At 31.3% G+C, this 25286-nt stretch overlaps 1 protein-coding gene across 1 annotated transcript; it reads left to right on the forward strand.

The window, feature by feature from the left end:
• Positions 1-415: 415 nt before the first annotated feature.
• Positions 416-18043, forward strand: LOC128172330 (multiple epidermal growth factor-like domains protein 6). The gene is made up of 34 exons (XM_052838120.1): positions 416-467; positions 2110-2343; positions 2546-2800; positions 3226-3360; positions 3553-3684; positions 3809-3946; positions 4024-4155; positions 4814-4951; positions 5041-5172; positions 6711-6848; positions 7022-7159; positions 7244-7375; positions 7648-7785; positions 8151-8288; positions 8531-8668; positions 8936-9073; positions 9180-9311; positions 9945-10082; positions 10331-10468; positions 10704-10841; positions 11237-11374; positions 11459-11590; positions 11927-12064; positions 13131-13268; positions 13397-13528; positions 13746-13883; positions 14106-14243; positions 14564-14695; positions 14975-15112; positions 15413-15550; positions 16043-16180; positions 16622-16759; positions 17295-17432; positions 17844-18043. Coding segments are annotated over exons 1-33 (4494 nt in total). The 3' UTR covers positions 17297-17432; positions 17844-18043.
• Positions 18044-25286: the final 7243 nt, after the last annotated feature.

Here is a 25286-nt window from a genome sequence, read left to right on the forward strand (position 1 = left end):
AAATATTATATTAACAATTTCTTCCTCCCTTTTTTAAAAGGAATTTTTCGTATTGGCACTGTTACAGAAATGATGTTGTATGTACATGAATAATATAGTTTATAAATATGTCCTGGTCTACAGTTCATTATCAAATTATGAAAAGTAGCTTAAAATTTGTCTGATGTGACATCTGATAGGTGAAATGATATAACTGATATTGTACAGATGTTGAATCATATGATATTTAATTTTTTCAAGTAAATGCGCAAAAAACTTATAACAGAGATTTTAAATTCATTTTCGTATCTTTTCTTTATTGTTCCTTTTTATCGTATATTTTACTTCCTATACGATAACACTTCCTGCTATATGACACCTTTTGTTTCAAAAATATATATAATTTCCTGCTCCCAATACGTGCATGTTTAAAAACATGAATCCACTGATACCATTGTTGGGACTGTTGGCTTTTACCAATGCTTATGGTGGGTCCCTTTTGTTTCTCTCTTTATGTAATCATATAAGAAAAAATGTTAGAAGTCTAGTACATAAACTAGTTTTTTAAACATTGTGTTGTTGATGAATGCTATTTAAAATCATCATTCTTAAAATGTAGGTGGGGTCCTTTGGGTAATGTGGTAATGGCAAAATGATACAATCACATGATAAAACAAGGCACTTAAATCGAATGAATGATCAAAGGACGGCATAGTCTTGATACTCATTTAATGTTAAGTCAACCATCAGTTGGATAAATTAATGCCAACTTGAGTGATAATGAAAGCCATTTTTATTGATATAATTTTACTTTTGTTTCTTCCCTCTGTCTCTCCCTGTCTGTATCTGATTGTCCCCAATACTCTGTTTCTCTTCGTCTCTGTCTTTCTCTTCGCTTTTTGTTCTATACAACTAAACAAACAGTTTTTTAGTTTTCTTAGTGAATCAAGGTTCTTGTATCAATAATCTGTAGTCAAAACACACTTAAAAATACAAAGGTAAAGGGAGTCAGTATTCATTTCTCTGCGTTTGACCTTTTTGAACCTAAAATGCAATTAAAATATGATTAAGTTTTGTTGTCAGTATTTTGAATAAGCAAACTTTCTCCTTTAAACATTGTTTTTAATTATGCACAGTGGCCATGCGGAATAGAGGAATTGCGAAAAAAATTGTTTGAAACTGCATAGTTTTTTGTTTGACCTTTTTGCACTTAAAGTAGACAATTTCTATAATAGTTACAATTTAAGTTTAAATAAAGACTTTTTGTTTGTCTTAATATCTATTTAGTATCATTTTGACATAATAAAGCATGGTGGTCAAAGGTGTCAAATTTTAGCTAAAGGGCTCCTACGATAAAATTCTCGCAAAATTTGGCTTTAAAAATTCAAACATTTATTGTTCAAACATTTATATATTTGCATTAATTTATTCTAAATGTCTATCACTCTTTAAAGATTTAATTTTGTACATGAAATGAAGAAGCCTATAAAAAGGTTTTAAAACGAATCAGATGTTACAAATGAGAATAATGAATTTAGAATAATAAAAAGAAAAGTATATTGAAAATTCATTTAATTGCTTGTATCTGTCATTTTCGTCTAAAAAAAAACTTCCGCACGAAAAAATAGTTCCCCCCAAACTTGTTTGTTTCTTGAGTTCAAATTCATTTTCTTGATCAATGTTGTGTTATTTTAGAATAATAATGATTCTGGTAATTAAAAAAAATAAAATCATATTCATTTACAAGGTACTGATCATCTCGCAATGAAATGAAAACGTTAGGAATGAGATGCCTTAAGATTAATTTTATTAACTCAGTTTTGTTAGATTTTAAACTATTTCTTTAAAGAAAAATTAATACCCATTTGATTGCCAACTTAAAATGTTGAGGTTATGTTACTCTTAAACTGACCAATGTTGTTCATTCCTTATAAAGTGACGTTTTTTCGGAATATTTTTCTGCAATGGTTTTATGTGCTTTGTTAGCAATATTTATAGACACCCATTCTACAATTACAATATGCGAAAATGTTCACGCCCCAAAAAATTGACACACGCCAAAAAGATGTTTTCATTGTGCTTCTTTTGTTAAATATCAAATTTGATTAGTGTGCCTGTCTACATTCAAAGTGAATATTGCCCTCAACAAACCAGCTTACCAGCTTTACCAGTACCATCCGGGTGACGACAGATTTGATGCCAGTAATGCCGTAGATGGACTCAAATCAGATTTTAGAGGATTGAACGGTCAATGTACATTGTCAGCTAATGACCAACGTACAGCTCAGTGGTGGGTGGACTTTGGCACCATCCACAGCATCCATCATATAACCATATATTACAGGACGGACAATGTTACGTGGGGTGGGTACCTCAAATTGTTTTTATGATTGATTATTCAATAACATCATATCAAAAACAAGACTTGGGTAGTGACTTTATTCACTTTTTTCAGTAAATAAATCAAATAATTAGTATTTTTAGCGACTATCATTTCTATAGTTGCTTACGAATATAAGAAGGCTGCAACACATTCTCTTATTAATCTATATTTTGCTACTTCCAGATAGAAATAATGGGTACACAGCAAGATTTTTAGGGTTTTCTGTATACGTCTCCAATACAACAGACAGACTACAAGGAAGACGGTGTTTCAAAGACGAAAACTTTACGAGAGATACTATACCTGCTATATTCACCATCACCTGTCCTTTACATGGACAATACGTTATCTACTACAACGAGAGACTATTAGGTGTTACCTACCCTGCCGATTATTCTTCCTATGCGTTTAATGAGCTTTGTGAACTAGAGGTTTTTGGTAAGGTGACATAATCTAAGTTGATTTCAATTAATTAAAACAAACAAATCTGTTTAATTTCGTAGTTTTTATGCTAAAGATGTAAATAATGTCGAAAAATATGATGAAAGGTACAAGATGCAACTTAAGAACCAAAATGCGTGTGCCGGTACGAAGATTTTAATAAGAAAAAGATAATGAAATTGTTCAATTAACGAAGGCCTAGTGATATAGCAGCTACTGACAATGCAATAAATATATCCCTTCTATCGGTGTTCCTTTTATATACATACATGTATACAGTACATAAAGACATTAGAACTTTTTTTTGAAGTAATGATAATCTACCTTTACAAAAGTATGATATTTAAGCATTGAAATACAAGCATAGTGTGATGAATTAGGAAATGTAATATTGTTGAAACAAAATAAAGACTTTGTTTCAGGCTGCCCTAGAATTGGATATTACGGAACAAACTGTTCCATTCCATGCCCAGATGCCAACTGCCGGTATTGTCACACAGAGACAGGCACCTGCGAGGGATGTAAAGCGGGTTATCAAGGTCATCAGTGTGAATTAGGTAATTATGCACACTGATTAGGGAATTAGGTTTTTTGCAACCTTTGCAAAGATTGTAGGGCTTCGAAATGGCAGTGTCAATAAAATGATTTGTAATTGTTTTCACAAGGAGATTTACTAGTGATATACCTGTTTATACGAGTTATATTTAAAGGGTCAAGGTTTATAAAAATTGTTTGGTTTATGTTTGAAGAATGCAACTATGGATTCTTTGGACAAGATTGTGCCTCACAATGTTTCAACACTTGTAAAGGGTGTAACAATGTCGATGGTGCATGTGACCGGGGTTGTTATCCAGGCTGGCAGGGCAACAATTGTGGAGATTGTAATTATTATTATATTTACTAATTCTACATAATACACACTTTGTTCTATACCCTTCGTTTAGATATAATACTATATTCACTTTTACACAGCAATAGAGTCTTACAATTTATACTGGCTTTCAGATTGTACAAATCATATGTACGGAGAAAATTGTAGTATCTCATGTGGGCATTGCCTTACCAGAGAGCAATGTCATCATATAAATGGAACGTGTATGAATGGGTGTGACAGTGGGTACCAGGGCTCCAGTTGCACAGAAGGTAACGTTTTGAATATTACACGTTCATGTAGGGGAACAGACAAGGATCATATATTCAATCCTGATATTTTTCATTAGAATGTGACACTAACCATTTTGGACCAAACTGCAGATACACGTGCAATGAAAACTGCAGAAGCTGTAACAAAACGACAGGTGTCTGTGAGTTTGGTTGTAAAGCTGGATGGAAAGGCGTTATGTGTAATACAGGTGAGATTAAAACTTTTTATGAGAAATATTTTCATTTTAATAATCGATTGTAAGTCGTCCTGGATTTAGATACCCCTCCTCTAAAACCTGTTAAATATTAGCAATATGCTTGTCTCATAATTTGCAATTATTGTCAATATCTGGTAATACGGTTGACTACTGGGGTTTTTTCAGGGATTCAATCAACATGCAGTTGTATCTATATATATAGTAAATAAGGAAGTGAAATTTAGAAGTAGACAGCGTGATAACGTAATCAATTAACTATGTGCAGCATTTTAAAAACATTGTCTACTTCCTACCTTTTACTTTTCATCGTTTAAACTTTTAAAAATACTGAAAACGATTGCATTTACATAATTAAAACACAACATGAGGCTGAAATAAAAGCAATCTTCTCACCGTAAATGACTTAAAACACATTAGGTATGCAAGTAATTTTCTACCACTTTATTTTTTTTTCTTCCGGATAATGAGATGCACATTTCCTATTTTTAAAACAATAATTTAAAGTTGAATTTTAAATAAGTTTCTGTAATGATTCAGAATGTTTATATTTGCAACACTTGATTGATATGAATATATAAAAGCAGTTACTTCAGTAAATAAATTTACCACATGCTATGACGTTTTATCATGATAAGGTTTTTTATTACAGCATGTGACGGTGGAATGTACGGGGATGGTTGTGCCATACCTTGTGGGCACTGTCTGGAGTCACGACAATGCCATCATATAAACGGAACCTGTATGAATGGGTGTGATAGCGGCTTTACAGGATCAAATTGCACAGACGGTTAGCTCATAATATGAACGAAGCATTAATTTTTTTCTCGTAAACTTTCTTATTAAAATGTACTTAAATAATTTTTTTTGTTTTAAAAGAATGTGAGGACAACTATTTTGGACAGAATTGCCGTGAAAGATGCAATGAAACGTGCAGAAACTGTAATAAAACAACGGGTGTATGTGATAATGGGTGTTATCCTGGATGGAGTGGGCAGTACTGTCAACAGGGTAAAACATTTAGTCTCATAATGTTAAAAGTTACCTCGACAGTCACCTCTCGTTGAAAACATTTTCCTGTTATTTGTCCAGTAAACTGCGGCTTTTCCCGTCAAATTAGGTTTTTTTGTCAAATTGCCAATTTTAACAAGAGGAAATCTTTGATTCAATCATTTTTTAAACGTAAACTTTTATGATGAGGAGAAAATTTTGTCGATATTTAGGAAAAGAGAATCGACAAGTATACATTTTGACGACATTTCAATTCTGATTTGAAATTTAATGTTAGCATTTAATGGTATAAATATAACATTTAATTATTGTGTTAAGATATTATAATAATCTAGATTATTTCTACAAAAATAACGATTTTACTTATCTTTGATAATACTTGGAGTTCCATTAAATACCAGTATAATAAGAATGAGTTTTCTGGAGTTGATTTTAATCAACTCTCCTATGCACCTACTCGGGCAAAACGAAAGTGAAACAGTGTTTGGACCTTAGCACAAATCAATACCGCTGACAACACTTAGTTCTTGAAAATAATCGATTAATTCGATGCTATGTATTCTAAAGCATTGTTTTTCAGGAAAACTCATTTATTAATACCATGAAAATAATAAGATTTTAAATTGTACAAACAATTTAGATATTTTTTAAAGTCGTATGTATACCTACGATAGAGTTCAATGTAGTCTCTTTCAACCAGACGCTTGGCTGTCTCCGTTAATATCCGACAAAACAGAGTCTCTCTTGCTTGTTGGAGATAAACGGAGACAGCCGAGCGTTTGGTTGAACAAGACAAGAGATCAATCTTGCCTGGATCCATACAATTTCTCAGAAATATTTTGATTACTGATACTACTTGCCATGCAAAATCACATATCGTTGATTTTGAATAAATGATAATCGATAAAATCAACTCCCGTCAGTACTTCAGTATTTTGAATATTATTGGTTTGGTGCGGATCAGATAATTCCGTTACAATTGAGAAATGACAAGCATTTGATAAGAAAATACCTTTTTGCACATTCCATTTGAAGTCATGTCTTATCCAACACTATTGCTTATATCAAATTTAATATGATTTAAAGAATATGCATATAGGATAATAAATTCAATCTTCTTTTCCTGAATTTTGAATTCAATTTTGTTTGGATGTTAATGTATTTTAGCAATTTTGTTTCATTCAAAGGACAAAAATGGACCTTATCTAATAACTTTTAATGAATTGGCATACAGGAGAATGTACAATATATTCACTCAAAAAGTGTTTGATTAATTTCTAATCATCATCAAAAGTCATACAGGTTTAGCAAACATTGTCTTGATTTAAATGATGTATGAATATTTTCGTCAATTATCCTATCATACACTCACGTATTTTACCAAATGTCAAGATTCCAATTACTTTATGTTCATTCTTACATGAGTCTACACTGTAAATGTATTTAGGTATCTTGTTTCAAACCTATATACGGTTGTATGTGTATTAACAGTACTTCAATAGCGTATTTATCATTTGTGAAAACATCAATATCAATAGAATGCATGGTTGGCTTTTATGGAGATGCGTGCAGCAATAGTTGCGGGCATTGTCTAAACAACACAGCATGTCACCATGTCACGGGAATCTGTGATCAAGGTTGTGAGTCTGGTTACCGAGCACCCAACTGTAGTATAGGTATGATTCAACTTAAAACATAAGATATATATTCTTTTTTCCTACAGCAGAGAACTTAAAAAAAATGAAATTATACAATAATCAACCAATTTATTTAAAGATCAAATTGTACATGGCGAAAAAATGAACACTTCAAGCCTAAAATGTTTTGTGTACTTGTCATTTTTCATTAGTTTGTGATGGTGGAATGTACGGAGATAACTGTAATGTACCTTGTGGTAGTTGCTACGAGTCAAAACAGTGCCACCATATAAATGGGACGTGTTTGAAAGGTTGTACCAGCGGGTACCAAGGTTTATTATGTACAACAGGTGAGTTTTCCCCCTAATGATAAATGATAATTGTCTTTTTGTGTTAAAACATTGTAATTGTAATGTTTTTAACTCTTATGAAAGAATGTGATGAAAACTACTTTGGACTAAATTGTAAAGAAGAATGCAATGTAACGTGTAAAAGCTGCAACAAAAGTACAGGTGTTTGTGATAACGGCTGTTATGCTGGATGGGAAGGGGAATTTTGTGAAACAGGTATTTACCCATAAGATAGTGTTTGTCTTCCTTCAATTACCTCATGTTGATCTTTTCGTAAAAGGTAATAGTGAAGAAAAATGGACATACAGCCTCATAGTTCAATATTTTCTTTAACGATTCCCATGTATAATTTGTAAATTGACAAACAAAATTTGTATACATTTTTTAACTCTTGGTGTTAAACAATTAATTGGTAGGATCTTCCCCTAAAACAAAAATGTTCATGATATTCTTAAGATAATATATAATTTAAATGTTCATTTCTTTAGAATGTCCAGCTGGACTTTATGGCGAACATTGCAGCAATAACTGTGGTAATTGTCTAAACAACACAAACTGTCATCATGTGAATGGAACATGTTCTGAGGGATGTGAACCCGGGTATCAAGAGCACAACTGCACTGAGGGTAAATATCTCTATCGAGTAAATCTAAAAAAAATTTGCTTTTGAAAGAAATTTGCTTCAAAGTGTTCAAAACACCTTGTTCCAATACCAATGAAATGTTCAATTTAGGTAAATTATCGCTGAACATTTGTCAAACCATTGAATCATCCATTCGATGGATCTTGAGCACGTTTGGTTTTGAGCAGTCTTTATCATATCACATTTAATGAGTTTAGTACTAGAATATTGTTTAGGATATATTTGCACTAAACTGTTGAATCTCAAATTAAAATAATCGTCAAATTCATAATAGATTTTCAATAAACCTTTTTAAGTGTCATATATTTATATTACTAATTGGAGATGTTATTTTTGCTGTTGTTACAGAATGTACAGGTCTGATGTATGGGCAAAATTGTAACCTCTCTTGTGGACACTGTATCATGTCAGAACAATGTCACCATATCAACGGAACCTGTATGAGCGGGTGTGATATTGGTTACCATGGTTTACACTGCACAGAAGGTAAAACATCAGGACAATAATTCAAATACGGTTGTTTTCTTTTGATTTTGAAAGTCAATACATATATTTTTAAATTGTCAAAGTTTGCAGTATAAAAAAAAGCAAACATTTTACTTACATGTGCAGCTTTGTTAACACAACATAGATCCAATCTGTATAATATTCAACAATATTTCTAGTAAAACAAAATTTTAATATGATTTATGGTGATACATCTACAAAGGTCATTTTTGTTGTATTAGAGTGTAAGGCCGGATTTTATGGTGAACAGTGCGGTAGCATATGTGGTCACTGTTTAGATAATGGCGCATGTGAACATATTACTGGATATTGTCTCAAAGGTTGTGAACCTGGGTACCAAGGAATAAACTGTACAATTGGTAACGGATATTACATTTATCATTGAATAAAAGAAAGCAAAAAACAAAAACGTGTTAAAGTCGAAATATTTTTCAATGTTATGACATCAGCGTAATTTGTTTGAAAAAGAAATAATTTCTTTTTATTTGAAGATATGTTAAAATACTTGTATGGTCATTCACTTAATCCTTGCTATTTTCATTGAGTTGCTATCTATGAGGTTTCTGTTAGTCAGACACTGTATGGATATTAATCATTTTGAAATGAAAATATACTAAAATTGTTAGCTTGTACTGATGGGATGTATGGAGACAATTGTAGTACGCCTTGTGGACACTGTTTTGAGTCGCAGCAATGCAATAACGTAAACGGAACATGTTTAAATGGGTGTGACCGTGGATACAAAGGGATCAGCTGCACTGAGGGTAAATATATACAGCGACATGTTGGCTGATAAAAAATTATGACAAAGAACTTATCATTTATTCAACATACAGAACCCTTTATCGCCGTTTTCAAACTTTTTTATAGAATGCGAGGAAAACTTTTTCGGACGAAACTGTAACAGTAGCTGCAATGCAACTTGTAAAAGTTGCAACAGATCGACAGGCGTATGTGACACTGGATGTCTTTCTGGATGGAGAGGAGAATTTTGTCACAAAGGTAGTTCATCTGTTCAAACTTGAGAATGCTCTTTTGAGACATATATATAATCATTAAATACATTTTCTGCCAAGAAGACGTATTCGCCTTCAAATATTTTTTTTTGTCTAACATGAAGGTTAAAACTTTATTTTTGTGCCTAAGTAATTTAATTTTCAATACAATACCAATTACTAAGTACACTAATAATACCACCGAAGTAACTTGCTTAATATCGGGAAATTTGGCGTATTTTTTTTTCATCTAATTCCCGTTACGTAACAGCCTATTAACAATATGCAACAATCTCGGGCCAAGAAAGTAAGTAATAAAGTAATACCTATAAATGAGTAGATATGTATTATAACAATTAAAGCATATCTGCACATTTAACAATATTAGTTCTAAATATTTGTATTTTTGAAATATTTACAAATATAACAGTAATGTATCTTATATTGTTTTTCAAATATTTAACCAATGTATTTTGTAATGTTTTGTTTTGGGATCTACAACGCATTTTATATATGAATATCTTGTAAGCTATGAAAGACACAGTAGTATTCAAAGATAGTATTTTTGCATTTTGTTCAAAGTAGAAGCCCAAAAAAAACATAAATTCAGTGGAAGTAATGATAAATTTCGTTCGTTTAGAATGTATAGCAGGATATTATGGGGAAGAGTGTGGAAGCATTTGTGGATATTGTCTAGACAACACAACATGTCACCATGTAACTGGATCATGCAACGAAGGATGTCAGTCTGGTTATCAAGAACCAAACTGCACAGAAGGTGACTCTCTAGATATATAAGACACAGTTTGAACTTCAAAGTAGCAATATAGCTAAATTTACACAGAAAATAACTTTCGATTGATTAACTTATAAATGGTACACACACACACACACCTTCAGATAAGATTAAGTTTTATGATAAATCAAGCATAGGTGTTATCTATTTAGATTTGAGTTTATTTCTTCATTTTTGGCATTTCTTATTCATACATATTAACTAAAACAAATATTAATTTTTTAATGAAGGTTGTGACGGAGGAAAGTATGGAGAAAATTGCAGCCTACCTTGTGGACACTGTTTTGAGTCGGAACAGTGCAATCACATCAACGGAACGTGTATAAACGGGTGTGACAGTGGCTACCAAGGTGTTCTGTGTACAGAAAGTAAGGTTGTCATTTTATAGAGCCTAAATTCGGTATACAAAGTTTTTATTCAACAAAACTACCAGCTATGATTTTTGAATAAGTTCTTTTTTTTCTTTACTTTGAACTGTTTTTTAGTGCATACATTTTCTCTAAATTCTTTATACTGATTTGGCTGATGTCTGTTGTTATTTTGATTTTTCAAACACATATCAATATTTGTCACATAGTTAAATACAGATAATCAATTATTTAGAATGTTCTGATGGATATTATGGAGAGGAATGTGGCAACAGTTGTGGGCATTGTCTAAGCAACACAACATGTCATCATGTCACTGGAGTCTGTGAACAAGGTTGTGAGCCTGGGTACCAAGCACTCAACTGTACTGAAGGTATACTTTGTAACATTAAAATAGTACTTATTAGATTTTACTTTTGTGTAAGAAAGTTGTCATTTGACTTGACATTGTTGGCTCGATATTTTATTCTTTAAGACTACATTGAATCCTGTGGTTAAAAGTATACATATTTTACAAACGTCATCAGGGTGGTGAATTAATGGATGTAAAATACGTTTGATTGATCGTGTTGTATATAATGATTAACGAGTATACATGTCAAAATAATGCAAACAATTAAATAATTAATTCTTATATGGGAATGAGTCATTGTTAATTTCGTATTAAACAGTGACGAGATGTGATTCTGTGCAGTAACAGATAAATACAACATTTAATTTAGAAAATAAAAAAGAGATTGAATTTTTTTTTTATCTACTGTGTTACAGTCTGTGACGGTGACATGTACGGATATAACTGCAGTATACCTTGTGGAAAATGCTTTGAATCAGAGCAATGTCATCATGTCAACGGGACCTGTATGAATGGGTGTGACAGTGGTTACCAAGGCCAAAACTGCACAGAAGGTAACAGTGTTGTTTTTTGAGGAAAATACTATTTTTTTTACAACTACGTATTGCAAAAAAAAAATGTTTGTCACTTTCTTGTAGAATGTCAAGATAACTTTTTTGGACGGAACTGTGAGCATATCTGTAATGTAACGTGCAGAAGCTGCAACAAGACAACAGGTGTATGTGATAATGGCTGTTATCCCGGATGGACAGGACAGTATTGCCAAAATGGTAACACTTTGTTTATAATTGAGGATGTTTTTTTTAAAAGCAACTGTTAATATAACGACTTTCAAAAAGAAGCAAAATTCTTTACACATTAAAAACTTCAATTTCAATAATGGATTTCTGGTAGTTTTGTTTCCAATTTCAAAAACAATAATTATTGTGATTTTAAAATTGTTTTTATCCTTAAAACAAAAACATATGTTAATATTCAGTTATAAAGATATATCTATTAGGCAAAACAATAGCTATGTTATAATGAGTTTAATATTTTCTTACCATTAGGGATAACTTTTAAGATTGTGTAACAATTCCTTCACTGATTTATGTTGTTTTCTTTAGATTGTCCATTTGGATTTTTTGGCGAGGGATGCAGTAGTCAGTGTGGACATTGCCTTCATCAAACAACATGTCATCATGTCACTGGAGTCTGTGAACAAGGGTGCGAGCCAGGTTACCAAGCACCAAGCTGTACCGAAGGTTAATGACTTTTCAGATATTATTCAAATAACTTCAATTAAAACTTCAGCAATTATTCAAAATATTAAGCTGTGTTTCAATTAAATATGTACTTAGTCTTCATCTTTCTTTATCCATTTTTGTGTTGACCTAAAGGAAAATCATCAAATGATTAAAAGAAATGTGTACAATTTCATACAGATGATCTATGATTTTCTTCACATACCCTTTGTTTTCTTAAATAGGTTTAGAAATATTCTGTAGCAATTACTTATTATGAGTTAAAAAAAAAAGTAATGAAAAAATACTTTTTGAAACGATTGATTAAATGTTACTTTCGGTACCTTTTTTGGGAGTTGATTTTAATCAACTCTCCTATGCAGTTACTCAGACAAACCGAAAGTGAAACAGTGTTTGGACCTAAGCACAAATTATCACCGCTGACAAGACGTATATCTTGAAAATAATAGATTAATTCGGTGTACTGTATACTATACCATAGTTTTTCAAAAGAAACGTATTTATAAATACCTTGAAAATAGTCAGATTTTATATAGTACGAACAATTTAATTGTTTTTTGTAATTGTATGTATTCCTACGCCAAAGTTCTATATAGTCTCGTTCAACCAGACGCTCGGCTGTCTCCGTAAATCTACGACAAGCAGAGAGTCTCTCTTGGTAGTCAGAGATTAACGGAGACAGCCGAGCGTCTGGTTGAACGAGACTAAAGTTCAATATTGCTTGGATCCAGACGTGTACAATTTTTAGACACATTTCGATTACTGATACACAGTTTGATGGAATTAATTCTATCTTTAAATATTACACAGCATGATTCATATGGGGTTTTCTCGAAATTCCTGTCGGAAAAGTTTGACAATTCATATTATAAAAATGTGCGTAATTCAAATACGGATTAGAAACTACTTGCCAGGCAAAATACCATATTGTTGATTTTAAAATTGATAATAATCAATAAAATCAACTCCCGACAGTACTTCAGTACTTTGATTATGTGTTTTATACTAAAAAAGAAAACCAAGCACCTAAAGGTTATAATGTTATTTTGCATTTTCCTTATTACAGCTTGTGAAGGGGAAATGTATGGAAAGAACTGTAGCACACCCTGTGGAAACTGTTTGGAGTCAGAGCAATGTCACCACATTAACGGGACCTGTGTGAATGGATGTGATAGTGGGTACCAAGGATTAAAGTGCATTGATGGTAGATATCCGTTATGTATCTGAATAATAAAACGTGTACTGTAATCTATTAAAAACAATCAAAATGCCACTCAAATTAAAAACTATCCATGATTATGAATATTAAACGAAAATCTGGATTTTTTTTAGAATGCGAGGATTACTTTTTTGGACAAAACTGTAAGGACATATGCAATACAACGTGTAACAGTTGTAACAAAACAACAGGTGTCTGTGATAATGGATGTCATTCCGGATGGAGGGGAAGTTTCTGCGAAGAAGGTTTGTTACGTTATTTCTTAATTTAATAAGGTAATAATATTTTTTTAATCAATATTGAGTTACGTTATTGATCATACATGTGTAGATGTATAATTACTTTGTATCTTCACATCTTTCTCTGCTACGGAATAGGTAAGGTATTTATACGCCCAAAAACATATTTTGGTTATAAAATCAAGTAAGAGCATTGCCGTTTTTCATTTGTTTTCTTCATTAGAATGCATGCCCGGCAGTTTTGGTCAGCAGTGTAATAACAGTTGTGGACATTGCTTCAATCAGACAGCATGCCACCATATTACTGGAATTTGCGATAAAGGGTGCGAACCTGGGTATAAATCATCAAACTGTACTGAAGGTATTTGATTCTTTTTTATTGCTTTTTATTAAATTTTGCATCGATATGGAAGTGGTAGGTCGGAAATATAAAAATTAAATTCCATACTTCACCCGTTGCATTAAAATGGTTTCGTAAAATTATACTCTTTACTTGACAAAGAATACCATATCATGGAAGTCAGGAAATGCATAGGGAATAATTGAGGGAGATAAAACATGCTATAAAACGTTTTGTTTGCAGCCTGTGAAGTTGGGACATATGGAGAGAATTGTAGCAAACAGTGTGGACACTGTTTTGAGACGGAACAATGCCATCACATCAACGGAACGTGCATGAATGGGTGTGACAGTGGATTCCACGGTTTACTATGCACTGACGGTAAACATGTATTGATTTTTGTGGTCACAATTAGACAAATACTAAAATCCATAATGAAGAAACACAGATTTTTGTTGGGGTAAAGTTTCTTTGTTTTTAATCATATACAATTTCGTTGGCATTTAATTTCGCAAAATCGTAATAACAACAACGATCGCATATCAGCTATGGATTTATTTAAACTTGGTTTAAAATTTTGTCATTGACATAATTTCGTTAATTTATACTGCCAACAAAAATAACAAAAGAACGAATATTTTTTCCTCTACAAAAAAAATTACAATAAACTAATGTACATATGTATTACTCAATTTGTAAAGAATGTGAAGATCATTATTTCGGACGAAATTGTCAGGAGAACTGTAATGTAACTTGTCAAAGCTGCAACAAGACAACAGGCGTGTGTGATAGCGGGTGTTACCCCGGGTGGAGAGGATTGTATTGTGAAGACGGTAATACATTTTTTTTTCTTCATCACAAACAATAAAACAAAAAATACGGAATGTTGCTAAATGCAATTAAACATGGTGTATATTTTTATTGCCACCCAAAAATAATTTAACTAAAGAGTAGTTCAAACAAGGAGTTTATGAAAACAGTAAAGCTGTTCATATTATTGATCAATTTAGTTGGTGTAACAGTGATATGATTGTAAATAAAAATGTAATTGTAATAACCAAGACATGCTGATGCTTATTATGAAAATGTGTTCCGTATATATAATTGATCAGAGTGTGCCTATGGAACTTATGGAAAGGAATGTGAGAGCAAGTGTGGGCATTGTATAGGTAACTCTGTCTGCCACCATATTACTGGAGCCTGTGTTCAGGGGTGTGAACCTGGGTACAAAGCGCCAAACTGTACTGAGGGTATTAAATCCTTTTTTCATAGAAACTCCATTCTAAATAAATAGAAACCCAATTATACTTTAAATTTATCCTACTTAATCAATTTCCAAAAATAAATAATAATAAGCATTTTAATAACATTAAATAAACTTGTACGCGACATACATGTGAGTAATATTAAAGGTATGAAAAAAACTAACTTCATTTATGGAATGTTTGAGATATATTTTTCAGCATTTCTTTCATATCATTGTTGTAATCGTTAATTGAAATATATAACCAATTCAGGTTTCAAATTTAACATTGAATATCTAATTAAAGCTTGCACACCCGGAGTTTACGGTCAAAACTGTTGCTCACCATGTGGGAACTGTATCGATTCGGAGAAATGTCATCACATAAACGGGACGTGTTTGAATGGTTGTGACAGTGGCTACCAGGGTTTACTATGTATTGAAGGTGACAACTTATTGTTAGTTTAATAAGATCTCTAGTCCTGGAAATATGCATTACAAGTTAAGCATATAATGCAGTTTTGCAATATTTTGAAATAATCTGATATCTTGTAAAACACAAAACAATTTTCATCTTAGATTATTCATGCAGACCTGTAAAGCGCGAAGAATCGTGGAGAAGAATCAATATCAATATTGAATAGGCCCAACCTACAAATAATTCATCGTGCTAATGTTCGATTAAAATAACAGCACGAGAGCGTTATTCTACACATAAACTTTAGTAAAGCTTGATTTTGTTTGAATATGTTGCGTTGAAAAGCGTTTAAGCCAAAAACTAATGTTAAAAATTAGAATGAACAGGAAATACTCAATGTTTTGTAATAATCCTGGGATGTAACATTAAATCGTTTTCATACAGACAGGTTTTTCTGTAGTCCAACGTCTTTGTTCATAGTTATCAATATACATTGCTTTTTCTCCCTTTTTTCTAAAGAATGCTCATCTGGGTATTTTGGAGAACAATGCAACGGTATTTGTGGACATTGTAAAGATAATTCAGCATGTCACCATATTACTGGGACTTGTGCCGAAGGATGTGTCCCTGGTTATCGTTTTCCAAAATGTACAGAAGGTATCTACCATACAGTCTTTAAAAAATACCGTATGCTACCATGTGCAAAACATAACATATTTAGCAAAGATGTTACAAACCAAAAACTTGCACGTTATCAAAAATGATTTATACTTTCCAAAAATATGATGCTTAAGATTGAACATGTTTACCCATGGTTGCTTATAAAAGGTCAATACTATGAATGTCAGATTAATGTAACGATATCTTGACCTACTTGTTCACAAAAAGAAAAACATTTGAACATATGTCGATATTATTATAAGTATATATTAGTTAGTATATTATAATCAGTTTTAAATACTAATTCAAAGTTATACATGATAGATGTTGTAGTAAAGTATCTCGTGTTTTTTTTTGTTTGTTTGAAAATACACATATTAATTAATAGACATGTTGTACACACACAGATAAATGATTAATTTATATCTCTGTTATAAGCTTGTGATGGCGGAACGTACGGCGATAATTGTAGTTTAATATGTGGAAATTGCGTGAAGTCAGAACAATGCCATCACATTGATGGAACCTGTATGAATGGGTGTGACAGTGGCTACAAAGGCGTAAAATGCAATCAATGTATTACTATCTAAAAATCTCTTCAGTTCCTGAAGAGAGTTAGTGTTGATGTACGAAAATAATTTGTCTCTAAGTCGAGTCTTAATTGTGACACATGGCAGCTGTACAAATATGCGATGTCCCAAATACAATGTAACACAAAATAAACAAAATTAATCTAAATAAATTGTTTAATGAAAAGTGTATAAATATTTTTTTTATTTTGTTTAAAAAAATCTTAATTTTTATTTCGATATTCTGCTGTTTGAATAGTTGATTCTCAAAAAGTGAATGCTTGTGTCCGATAAGAACATTCATGTATATGTATAATATATTTTTGATACAGAAAATATTGGCGTAATTAGAATTGTTTACAAGAGAGTTACACATATAAAGCCAATGTTTGCAACACGTTATTTTTCAAATGTTCGTGTGAATTATTCGTTAGTATTTCTTTGGTTTTTACCGTTCTTGAGTATTGTTCTCACCAACATGACTTTCAAGCATCAATGAGCATATTCAGACATTTTTTTTTTAATTTCTGATATTTTGTTAGAATGTAGGTATGGATATTATGGAGAAAGATGTAGCAATGAGTGTGGACATTGTCTTAACAACACAGCATGTCACCATGTTACCGGAACTTGTGTAAATGGGTGTGAACCTGGATACAAAGCACCAAATTGTACCGAAGGTATTATATATTTTTTTATTAAAAATTTGAAAAAGAAAAACATATAACTGTCCATAAATTATTGGCATGCTTTTTTATTTCACATTTACGTAGAGTATTTTTTTCAGGTCAAGTTAAATAATAGTTGACTTCTATAGAAAAAAATAGAAAACTTGGTTCAGAGTGGTTAATCTTCAAGTGTTCAAAGAGGGCAAAACATCATTTTTAGATAATGTTTCAATTAGATAAAACAAGCATAACATTAGTATTACATGTGAATTCGTCTCGAAAAAAGATAACTTTAATGATGATAATTGATTATGAAAAGATCAATCGAATTAAAAAAAAACCATACACAATCCATATTAATGAATCTTCAAGTATCTATCAATCGTTCAATTTATCTTAATGTCTAAAACTTCAAATTGTCAGTTTGTAGCAATGGGTACTACGGAATTGCGTGCTACATGCAATGTAGCAAGTTTTGCAAAACTTCATACGACTGTCATCACGTTTCTGGATTTTGTCAGGGTGATTGTGCTATTGGCTGGCAAGGGAAGCATTGTTTAGAGGGTAAATTGTCTAGTTATTGAGTTTTGGTTTTAATATTTTCTTTATAGAGACTATTTAAATTATCAATGTTTCTCATTTATCGTATTAATCTCTTTATCTTTTTACTGGTGTTACAGGCGTCTTTTGTACCGTATTACTTTTCACTGGAGGATTAATAGTGTACATTTTCGTATCGAAGTAAGAGTTACCTTTTATATAACGTTTAAACATTTGTTGGTCTAAGCTATGGAATTATATTTCTACACAACTGCATATCTCTTTCGTATTGTTTTTTTTTCAAGGCGAAAATCCAATTCAAATTCCAATGGAACCGAGCTAAAAAATGTGGGAGAACGAGGCGCTAAGAACACAAGTGTCTAATGTTTTGATTTGAAGATGGTTCTCTGTTCTAAATAAGTTTTTATGGTGAAATGAAAGCTAGTTACATATAGTAGATATTGATTAATCATCATGACCAGTTATTCTTTTTAAACTAGTTTTTGAAAGAGAAAACTTTGTGTGCTTGTAATTACAAAATTAACTTCCAATTTTTTAATCAATTTATTTAAATGATCATAAGATATCTCTGATGATTGATACTGGCCATTCATTCTGCATGAACAAATGTATAATTGTGTTTTCTACTCTTATAACAAAACATATCATCAACATCTGTAAATGCATATTTAAGGTAACTCCGTACCGATAAAATCATGGGTTCAAAGTTAAAAACTTAACTTTTTTTTTAACTTATTGGACTTGAATTTCATCAAAAAATAAATAAATATATATGTATCCATACTATTTAAGATGTAAGGTAATAAAAACCAAAGGCTGAAATTATCATCTGAAAATCACACTTTCTTTTGTTTAAAAACTAAATATAAGTGGATGGATACTTGTTTGTCTATTTAAATTTTATTGCTTACATTGCCAGAAAACGAATTAATTAAAAAAAAAAAAGAAAAAAATTGTTTACATTAGAAAAATTAATGCATTAAGATATATCACTTAGAGAAAAGTAGAAAAGAGTTATTTCCCTTTGTCATTATTGAATTATGTCGAATATAAGGATGAAAAACACTTATTAAATATCTCCAAGTAAACAATGATTTGAGTTTTCGATGTGCACCTATCATAACATAGAAATTACAAATCTACTTGCAAGAATTTTAATGAATTTATGGTTTATGTAAAATGTATGACGTCACAGGAAGGTGGATTTACTTTAAACAAGAGACCCTTAGGCCACATCGCTTACTTGAACAACAGTTTTGGTATCATTATATTTCGAAATCTTTAATAAAATTTTTTTCAAAGTATTAAGATATCTCTTATATTCCAATATTTAAAAATACAGTATACCACATATAAAAAACCTACTTTTTAGACATCATATCCTAAGATCTAAGAGGCATCAACTGACCAAAATTAACTTCCTTAACTTATTAAAGATAAGCTAATTGTGAAGAGAAATATACATAATTACAAAAAAAGTTACATGACGATATGAAGATATGAATATGCTAATATATTGTAAAATACTAAATAAAGCAATGCATTTGTTGGAAAGGGCTTTTGAAACATTTTCTTATATGCACAATTTTGAACTTCAAACCCATCTTGGATACCATGTATGTGTTTGGGGTAGACAGATAGATACAGTTATTTAATATCATATCACAATACATATAAACATACATATTGTAATACTATGTTTAAATATTAAATAATTATAATTCTATAAACAAATATGATACATGTACAAGGATAACCCATGGAAGCTCGAAAGTTTATTTCCAATGTGGTCCACGTCACAGTATGAACAATTTAAAATCTTCTCCAACTCTATTTTTAGAATGCTTGAATAGTTATATCACAAATTTAATTCAAACCATTTCCCTATATGTTTAAATTTTGACCTCTCAACCCATATATGGGCACTAGTGTTAATTTCGGTGTGGTGACAGGTTTTTCAATTTAAAATATACACTATCTTAGAATATTTGCATAGTAGTCCCACAAATTTTTGCTTCGCTGTTCTTGAGGAGAAGATATTTAAAGAATTTCTCTACATATTTCTTTGTTAGAATTTAAACCCCTCTTAGTCGCTAGTATTTGTCATGGGAAGAAAATTTTCACAATTTAGAATCTCAAATATTTGAGGATGATTGCAGGGAAATTTCACAAATGGTAGCATTTTAATCCTTGAAAAGAATTTTAAATGTTTTCCCTTTATACATCTATGTTAAACTTTGAACCCTTCTTGTGGCCCCAGTAGTCTGGGGTCACAACTTTATAAGTTATGATCTACACTATTCTAGAATATTTGCGTAGTAATATCACAAATTGTAGCATGGTACTCCCTGTGAAGAAGAATTTTAAGTATTGCACCTTTATATATCTTTTTTTTTTTTAATTTTAACCCTTCTTTGGGCCCTAGTATTATTCCAAGGGTCTCAATTTTACCAATTTAGAATCGTAACTATATAAACAAGCTTTGGTGTTAATATGAGCATTTCGGGTGCGGTGGTTCTAGAGAAGATATTTTATAACGAGCACCCACTTTAACGATTTAGTAATTATCATCCTTAAAAAAAGTTTTGTTCCTTAATTTCCCTTCCCATTAGACTGTTTTGTATCAAGTTTAGTTAAAATTGGACCGGTGGTTTTAAAGAAGGAGCCAAAAAAGTGAAAGGTTTACAGACAGGTAGACGTACGACGGACAACGGGTTATCAGAAAAACTCTCCCGAACCTTCGGTTCACAGATGAAACAAAAAGACATGTTTGATAGAATATAAAGTGTTTATTCGACAAAAACAAATCATAACTATAGCAGCTTTACATTAAAAATATTTCTCTGACGTTGAAAACTAGCACAAAAACGAAGAACAACAGAAATCATGTTTTCATTTAAATAAAGTCAATACTATCATAAAAGCTTAACATAAAAGGTGATAACATTATATAAAATCTAAATGAAGCAAAATATTGATATTCAAAAAATATCAAAATCCAAAAACAAAAACAAGCATACAAAACAAAAAAACCCAACAAAACAAAAACAAATAATTGTAAAACTTGCGCATTCTATCTCTTACCATAAACCTATTTTCAAATGCAAGTTAAACGCTTTTCTCTATTAATTTGATCGATGGTTTGATAAAAAAAAACCCGATTTGTTGCAGCACAATTTTAAATTGCACATAATACCGGTAAAAAAGGTTATTACATGTTACAAGTAGTAGCAAAAACTATTTATTATTTTGTACATTGATCTTTTGTTTTGTTTTCGTATTGTTTCTTTAGCAATAGTCAATGTGTAATGTTTTAAACTTTTATCTGGAAAATGACCATCATTTTTCTTTTAGAATAGTGTCATCTTAATAAATAAATCTTTATAAAAATATATACTCCAGACCATGAACTGATTAATCCCATGTTTAGGACAGCTGTTGTGCAATTTATAAAAAAATAAATATATATATATATATATATATTGCTGTCTTCTATTATAAATATTTTCTAACATTTAAAGGTTCCAAAATTATATCGATATAAATAACAAAGTTGTGCCACTGTGAAATCATAAAGATTATAAAGCATTGTAGCAACCTCTAATGATACAACGTCCACAAATGATATAATGTTTCATTAGTGGTCAGGATGTTGACCACTAATGATATAATTTTATCATTAACGAACAACCTAACCGTCCGCTAATGATATAATTTCAGATTTGTATCATTAGCGGTCAAAAACCGTAACCTCTAATGATATGGAAAAAAACTGAGAAATAAGTACTACCTTGACCACTAATGATATACATTTGCACACATTTTCAATTGCATTAGTGGATGGATTTGAAACCTTTAATGATATAACATGATGAAAGATTATATATATATATATATATATATATATATATATATATATATATATATATATATATATATATATATATATATATATATATGGGTTTGTTAATTATAGATTAGAAAAACAAGGAATATCAATTAAAGTTGGTTGAATTAAAACTACTTAAACAATAGGGATCATCTCGTTGTAACAAAGAATATTACTCCAAGTTAAAAATTGGCCCGCGTTTCATTTTTCAACATTGATTATTGATTCGGGGAGGGGGTGGGGGTGGAGGTGGGGGGCTTTTTTAACGTTGAAAACTGAGACCAAAAGTCGTGAAATGTATACCCGGATTTCATTTTTCAACATTGATTATTGATTTGGGATATTGGGGGGCGGGGGGGGGGGGAGGAGGGGCGGGGGCTTTTCTAACGTTAAAACTGCGACCAAACAGCTCAAAAAAGGGTTTTTTTCTAATCTCTGATGACCTCACACGTTGAAAATTGACCAACTACAGGTCTCTGAAATGGAATTTGCTCTATCTAATTATTTTGTATCTGATAAAAAATTTCAGCTCCATGTTTTAATTCCTAATATTGTCCGATATTCATGCCGATATGGATTTTTGTTTTTGTTTGTTTTTGTTTGGGGTTTTTTTTCCGATAGCAACAGTTTGTTATTAAGACTAAGAACTCTGTCTCTTGTTGTTAAACTGTGTAGATAGAGCTAAAAGGAATATATGTCAAACAACATCGTCTCAAGCCATGGTCCGGTGTCCGTTTATATATATATCTCTCTCCACCATGATCGTTCATGTTGACCGTGGTTTGTTAAGATTGTCAAACCAATACCGGCCGTTTATGTTATATTTCCGGTAAATCGCTTCAACTTTATTTTATTTTGAGAAGTCATGATAATTAACTGACAGCACAATAATGAGCAGTTTTCATATTTTTATCAGACAAGTCGCGATCAGTGATTATTTAATTAATTCAACTTAACAATAACTTTTCTTAAACTTGCAAGATTAACAAAATTATGATTAATAAGCTACTTATCTTGATTTGACAGAAAAAAATATTGTGTTCAATACAGATACAAACACTACACAGAAACTTTTTCGTGGGTGTGTTTAGGGAGTATTGGACATTTATGACGCATTCGCCGGCGTAACGAGGAATCTTGACCCGGGTTGAAATTTGACCCGGATATCATTTTTCAACGTTGAAAAATTGATACCAAAAGTCGTGAAATTATACCTGGGGTCAGTTTTCAACAGCTTGAAAAATATTTTTCAAACTTCTAGGGACATCGACACGTTGAAAACTGACCCTGTTGAAAATTGACTCCGACTTCAGAGTTTTGAACTGTCTTTGAACAGAAGTGTAACTTGCTCTTCACAGTTTAATTGTACATGTGTGCACTTAAAAGTTTCGGTTTCAAAACTTTAACTCTTTCATACTATCCGCTATATTTGCCGTCTTGGGTAATTTGACATTTCAAAGGTTGATTTTTCTGACTTCAATCATTTAATATTTCATTTGACTGAAAACGTGGTATGTAGCAACCTCTTTAATTATATTTCATGTTAAATACTGAAATCTGATTGGTTTAGACGCAGTTGATAATTTGTTCTATTACCCTCAGCGTTAGCAACACACTTGGCAACGGGTAACACAACGAATTGTTACATGCGCGTAAATTATGCGCGTACAGTTCGCCGTAGAATTCACGTCATTTCTATACAAAAGCAGAAAAATTTCTTTAAAGTTAAGACATTCAGTATAATAAAATAAATAGTGCCTATTTGGGAGGATAACAGTTGAAATTGACACCCCTCGAAAACCATTGTCAATCTCCGCTTTGCGTCGGTTGACAATGGTTCTCTCGGGGTGTCAATTTCAACTGTTACCCTCCAAAACAGGCACTATTTATATAATGATACACTGTCCACTAACGATATAATGTTGCATTAGTGGACAGAATGTTGACCACTAATGATATAATTTTATCAAACCCGGGTCAATTTTCAACCCGGGTTAACATTTTTTGTTACACCGACATAATCACCATTGTTGAAGTAGTTTTAATTCAACCAACATTATTTCATATTCTTTGTTGTTCTAAGGTATAATTAACAAACCCACATATTCAACTTAACAATAAATTAGTGATTCAATTGTGCTACAGACCATAATAGCAAATAGTCTTGTGTTGTCTATGGTTTAATTTTAAAATTCCTCAGAAATATTTTTTTTACAAGCTAACCACTTTGAGTTTAATATACCCGGTAATAATTTTTGGTACAAGTTAACTATACCTGGTCAATCACTCACTTCCTGTCAGCCTTACTGACCAGTCTGGTCTCACTTTGTCAATCGTCTTCAATCTTGTTAGATGCGTGTATCGAACCACTAAGTAAGTCTTTTTTATTGAAGTAATTGCTCAAATTTGTTAGTATTAAATTGTATTTTTGAAGTATAGTTACAGATGGAAATTTATTTTACAGATAAAACATTCTTAAAAGTATGGCACACCATTATGGTCTTTAAAGTAATTTAGAGTTAAAGGTATAAAGTTAAATTCTATATTTTCCTATTTAGTAATTTGTTATTTCTATTTGTTGTAGTTTTTTACCAATATTATTCATGACGGCAACGTTTCCACACAAATAAAACATGAAACCCGTGTGACTTTTGTTTGCGTTGTGCAAGGTTAGCTATTTGCCTGCACCAGGCAGAATAAGTCTTATGAATTGGACCTTTTTCATGTTAATAAAATCCCGCTAAAAGTTTATCAATAATGTTTTAATATCGTAAAATTGCTTTTCTTCAAACTTTCTTCAACTAAAAATATTTAGCACAACTCCTTTTTGATTTATGATAATCAATTTGGATCTTCAAGTAAACAGACGAAGTCATAAATGGTATGTATTTTGTCTGTATGCTACTATTTCAGTTCAAGTAAAAAGGCAAAATATCAGGGTAATGTCAGAATGGTGTATTTTAAAGGACAAAATACATGTATATGATCAAATAACGCCCCCCCCCACCCCAAAAAAAAAAATTAACCAATTCTTATGCAGTATCGTATGAAAATCAAATCAAATATATATATATATATATATATATATATATATATATATATATATATATATATATATATATATATAAAATTTTTATTAAATTATATCATATTATATCATTAAAGGTTGCAAATCCATCCACTATTGCAATTAAAAATGTGTGCAAATGTGTATCATTAGTGGTCAAGGTAGTACTTATTTCTCATTTTTTTTCCATATCATTAGAGGTTACGGTTTTTGACCGCTAATGATATAAATCTGAAATTATATCATTAGCGGACGGTTAGGTTGTTCGTTAATGATAAAATTATATCATTAGTGGTCAACATCCTGACCACTAATGCAACATTATATCATTAGTTGACGTTGTATCATT

The sequence above is a fragment of the Crassostrea angulata genome, chromosome 2 (genome assembly GCF_025612915.1).
Source record: "Crassostrea angulata isolate pt1a10 chromosome 2, ASM2561291v2, whole genome shotgun sequence".
NCBI lineage: Eukaryota > Metazoa > Mollusca > Bivalvia > Ostreida > Ostreidae > Magallana > Magallana angulata.

What these genes read in the sequence shown, in the direction of transcription:
- LOC128172330 (XM_052838120.1), top strand. Translation starts at nt 416, where the DNA reads ATGAATCCACTGATACCATTGTTGGGACTGTTGGCTTTTACCAATGCT. An exon ending in AGGAATAAACTGTACAATTG is followed by an intron (nt 8,669 to 8,935) that starts GTAACGGATATT and finishes TAAAATTGTTAG; the next exon opens with CTTGTACTGATGGGATGTAT. An exon ending in GGGAAGTTTCTGCGAAGAAG is followed by an intron (nt 13,529 to 13,745) that starts GTTTGTTACGTT and finishes TTTCTTCATTAG; the next exon opens with AATGCATGCCCGGCAGTTTT.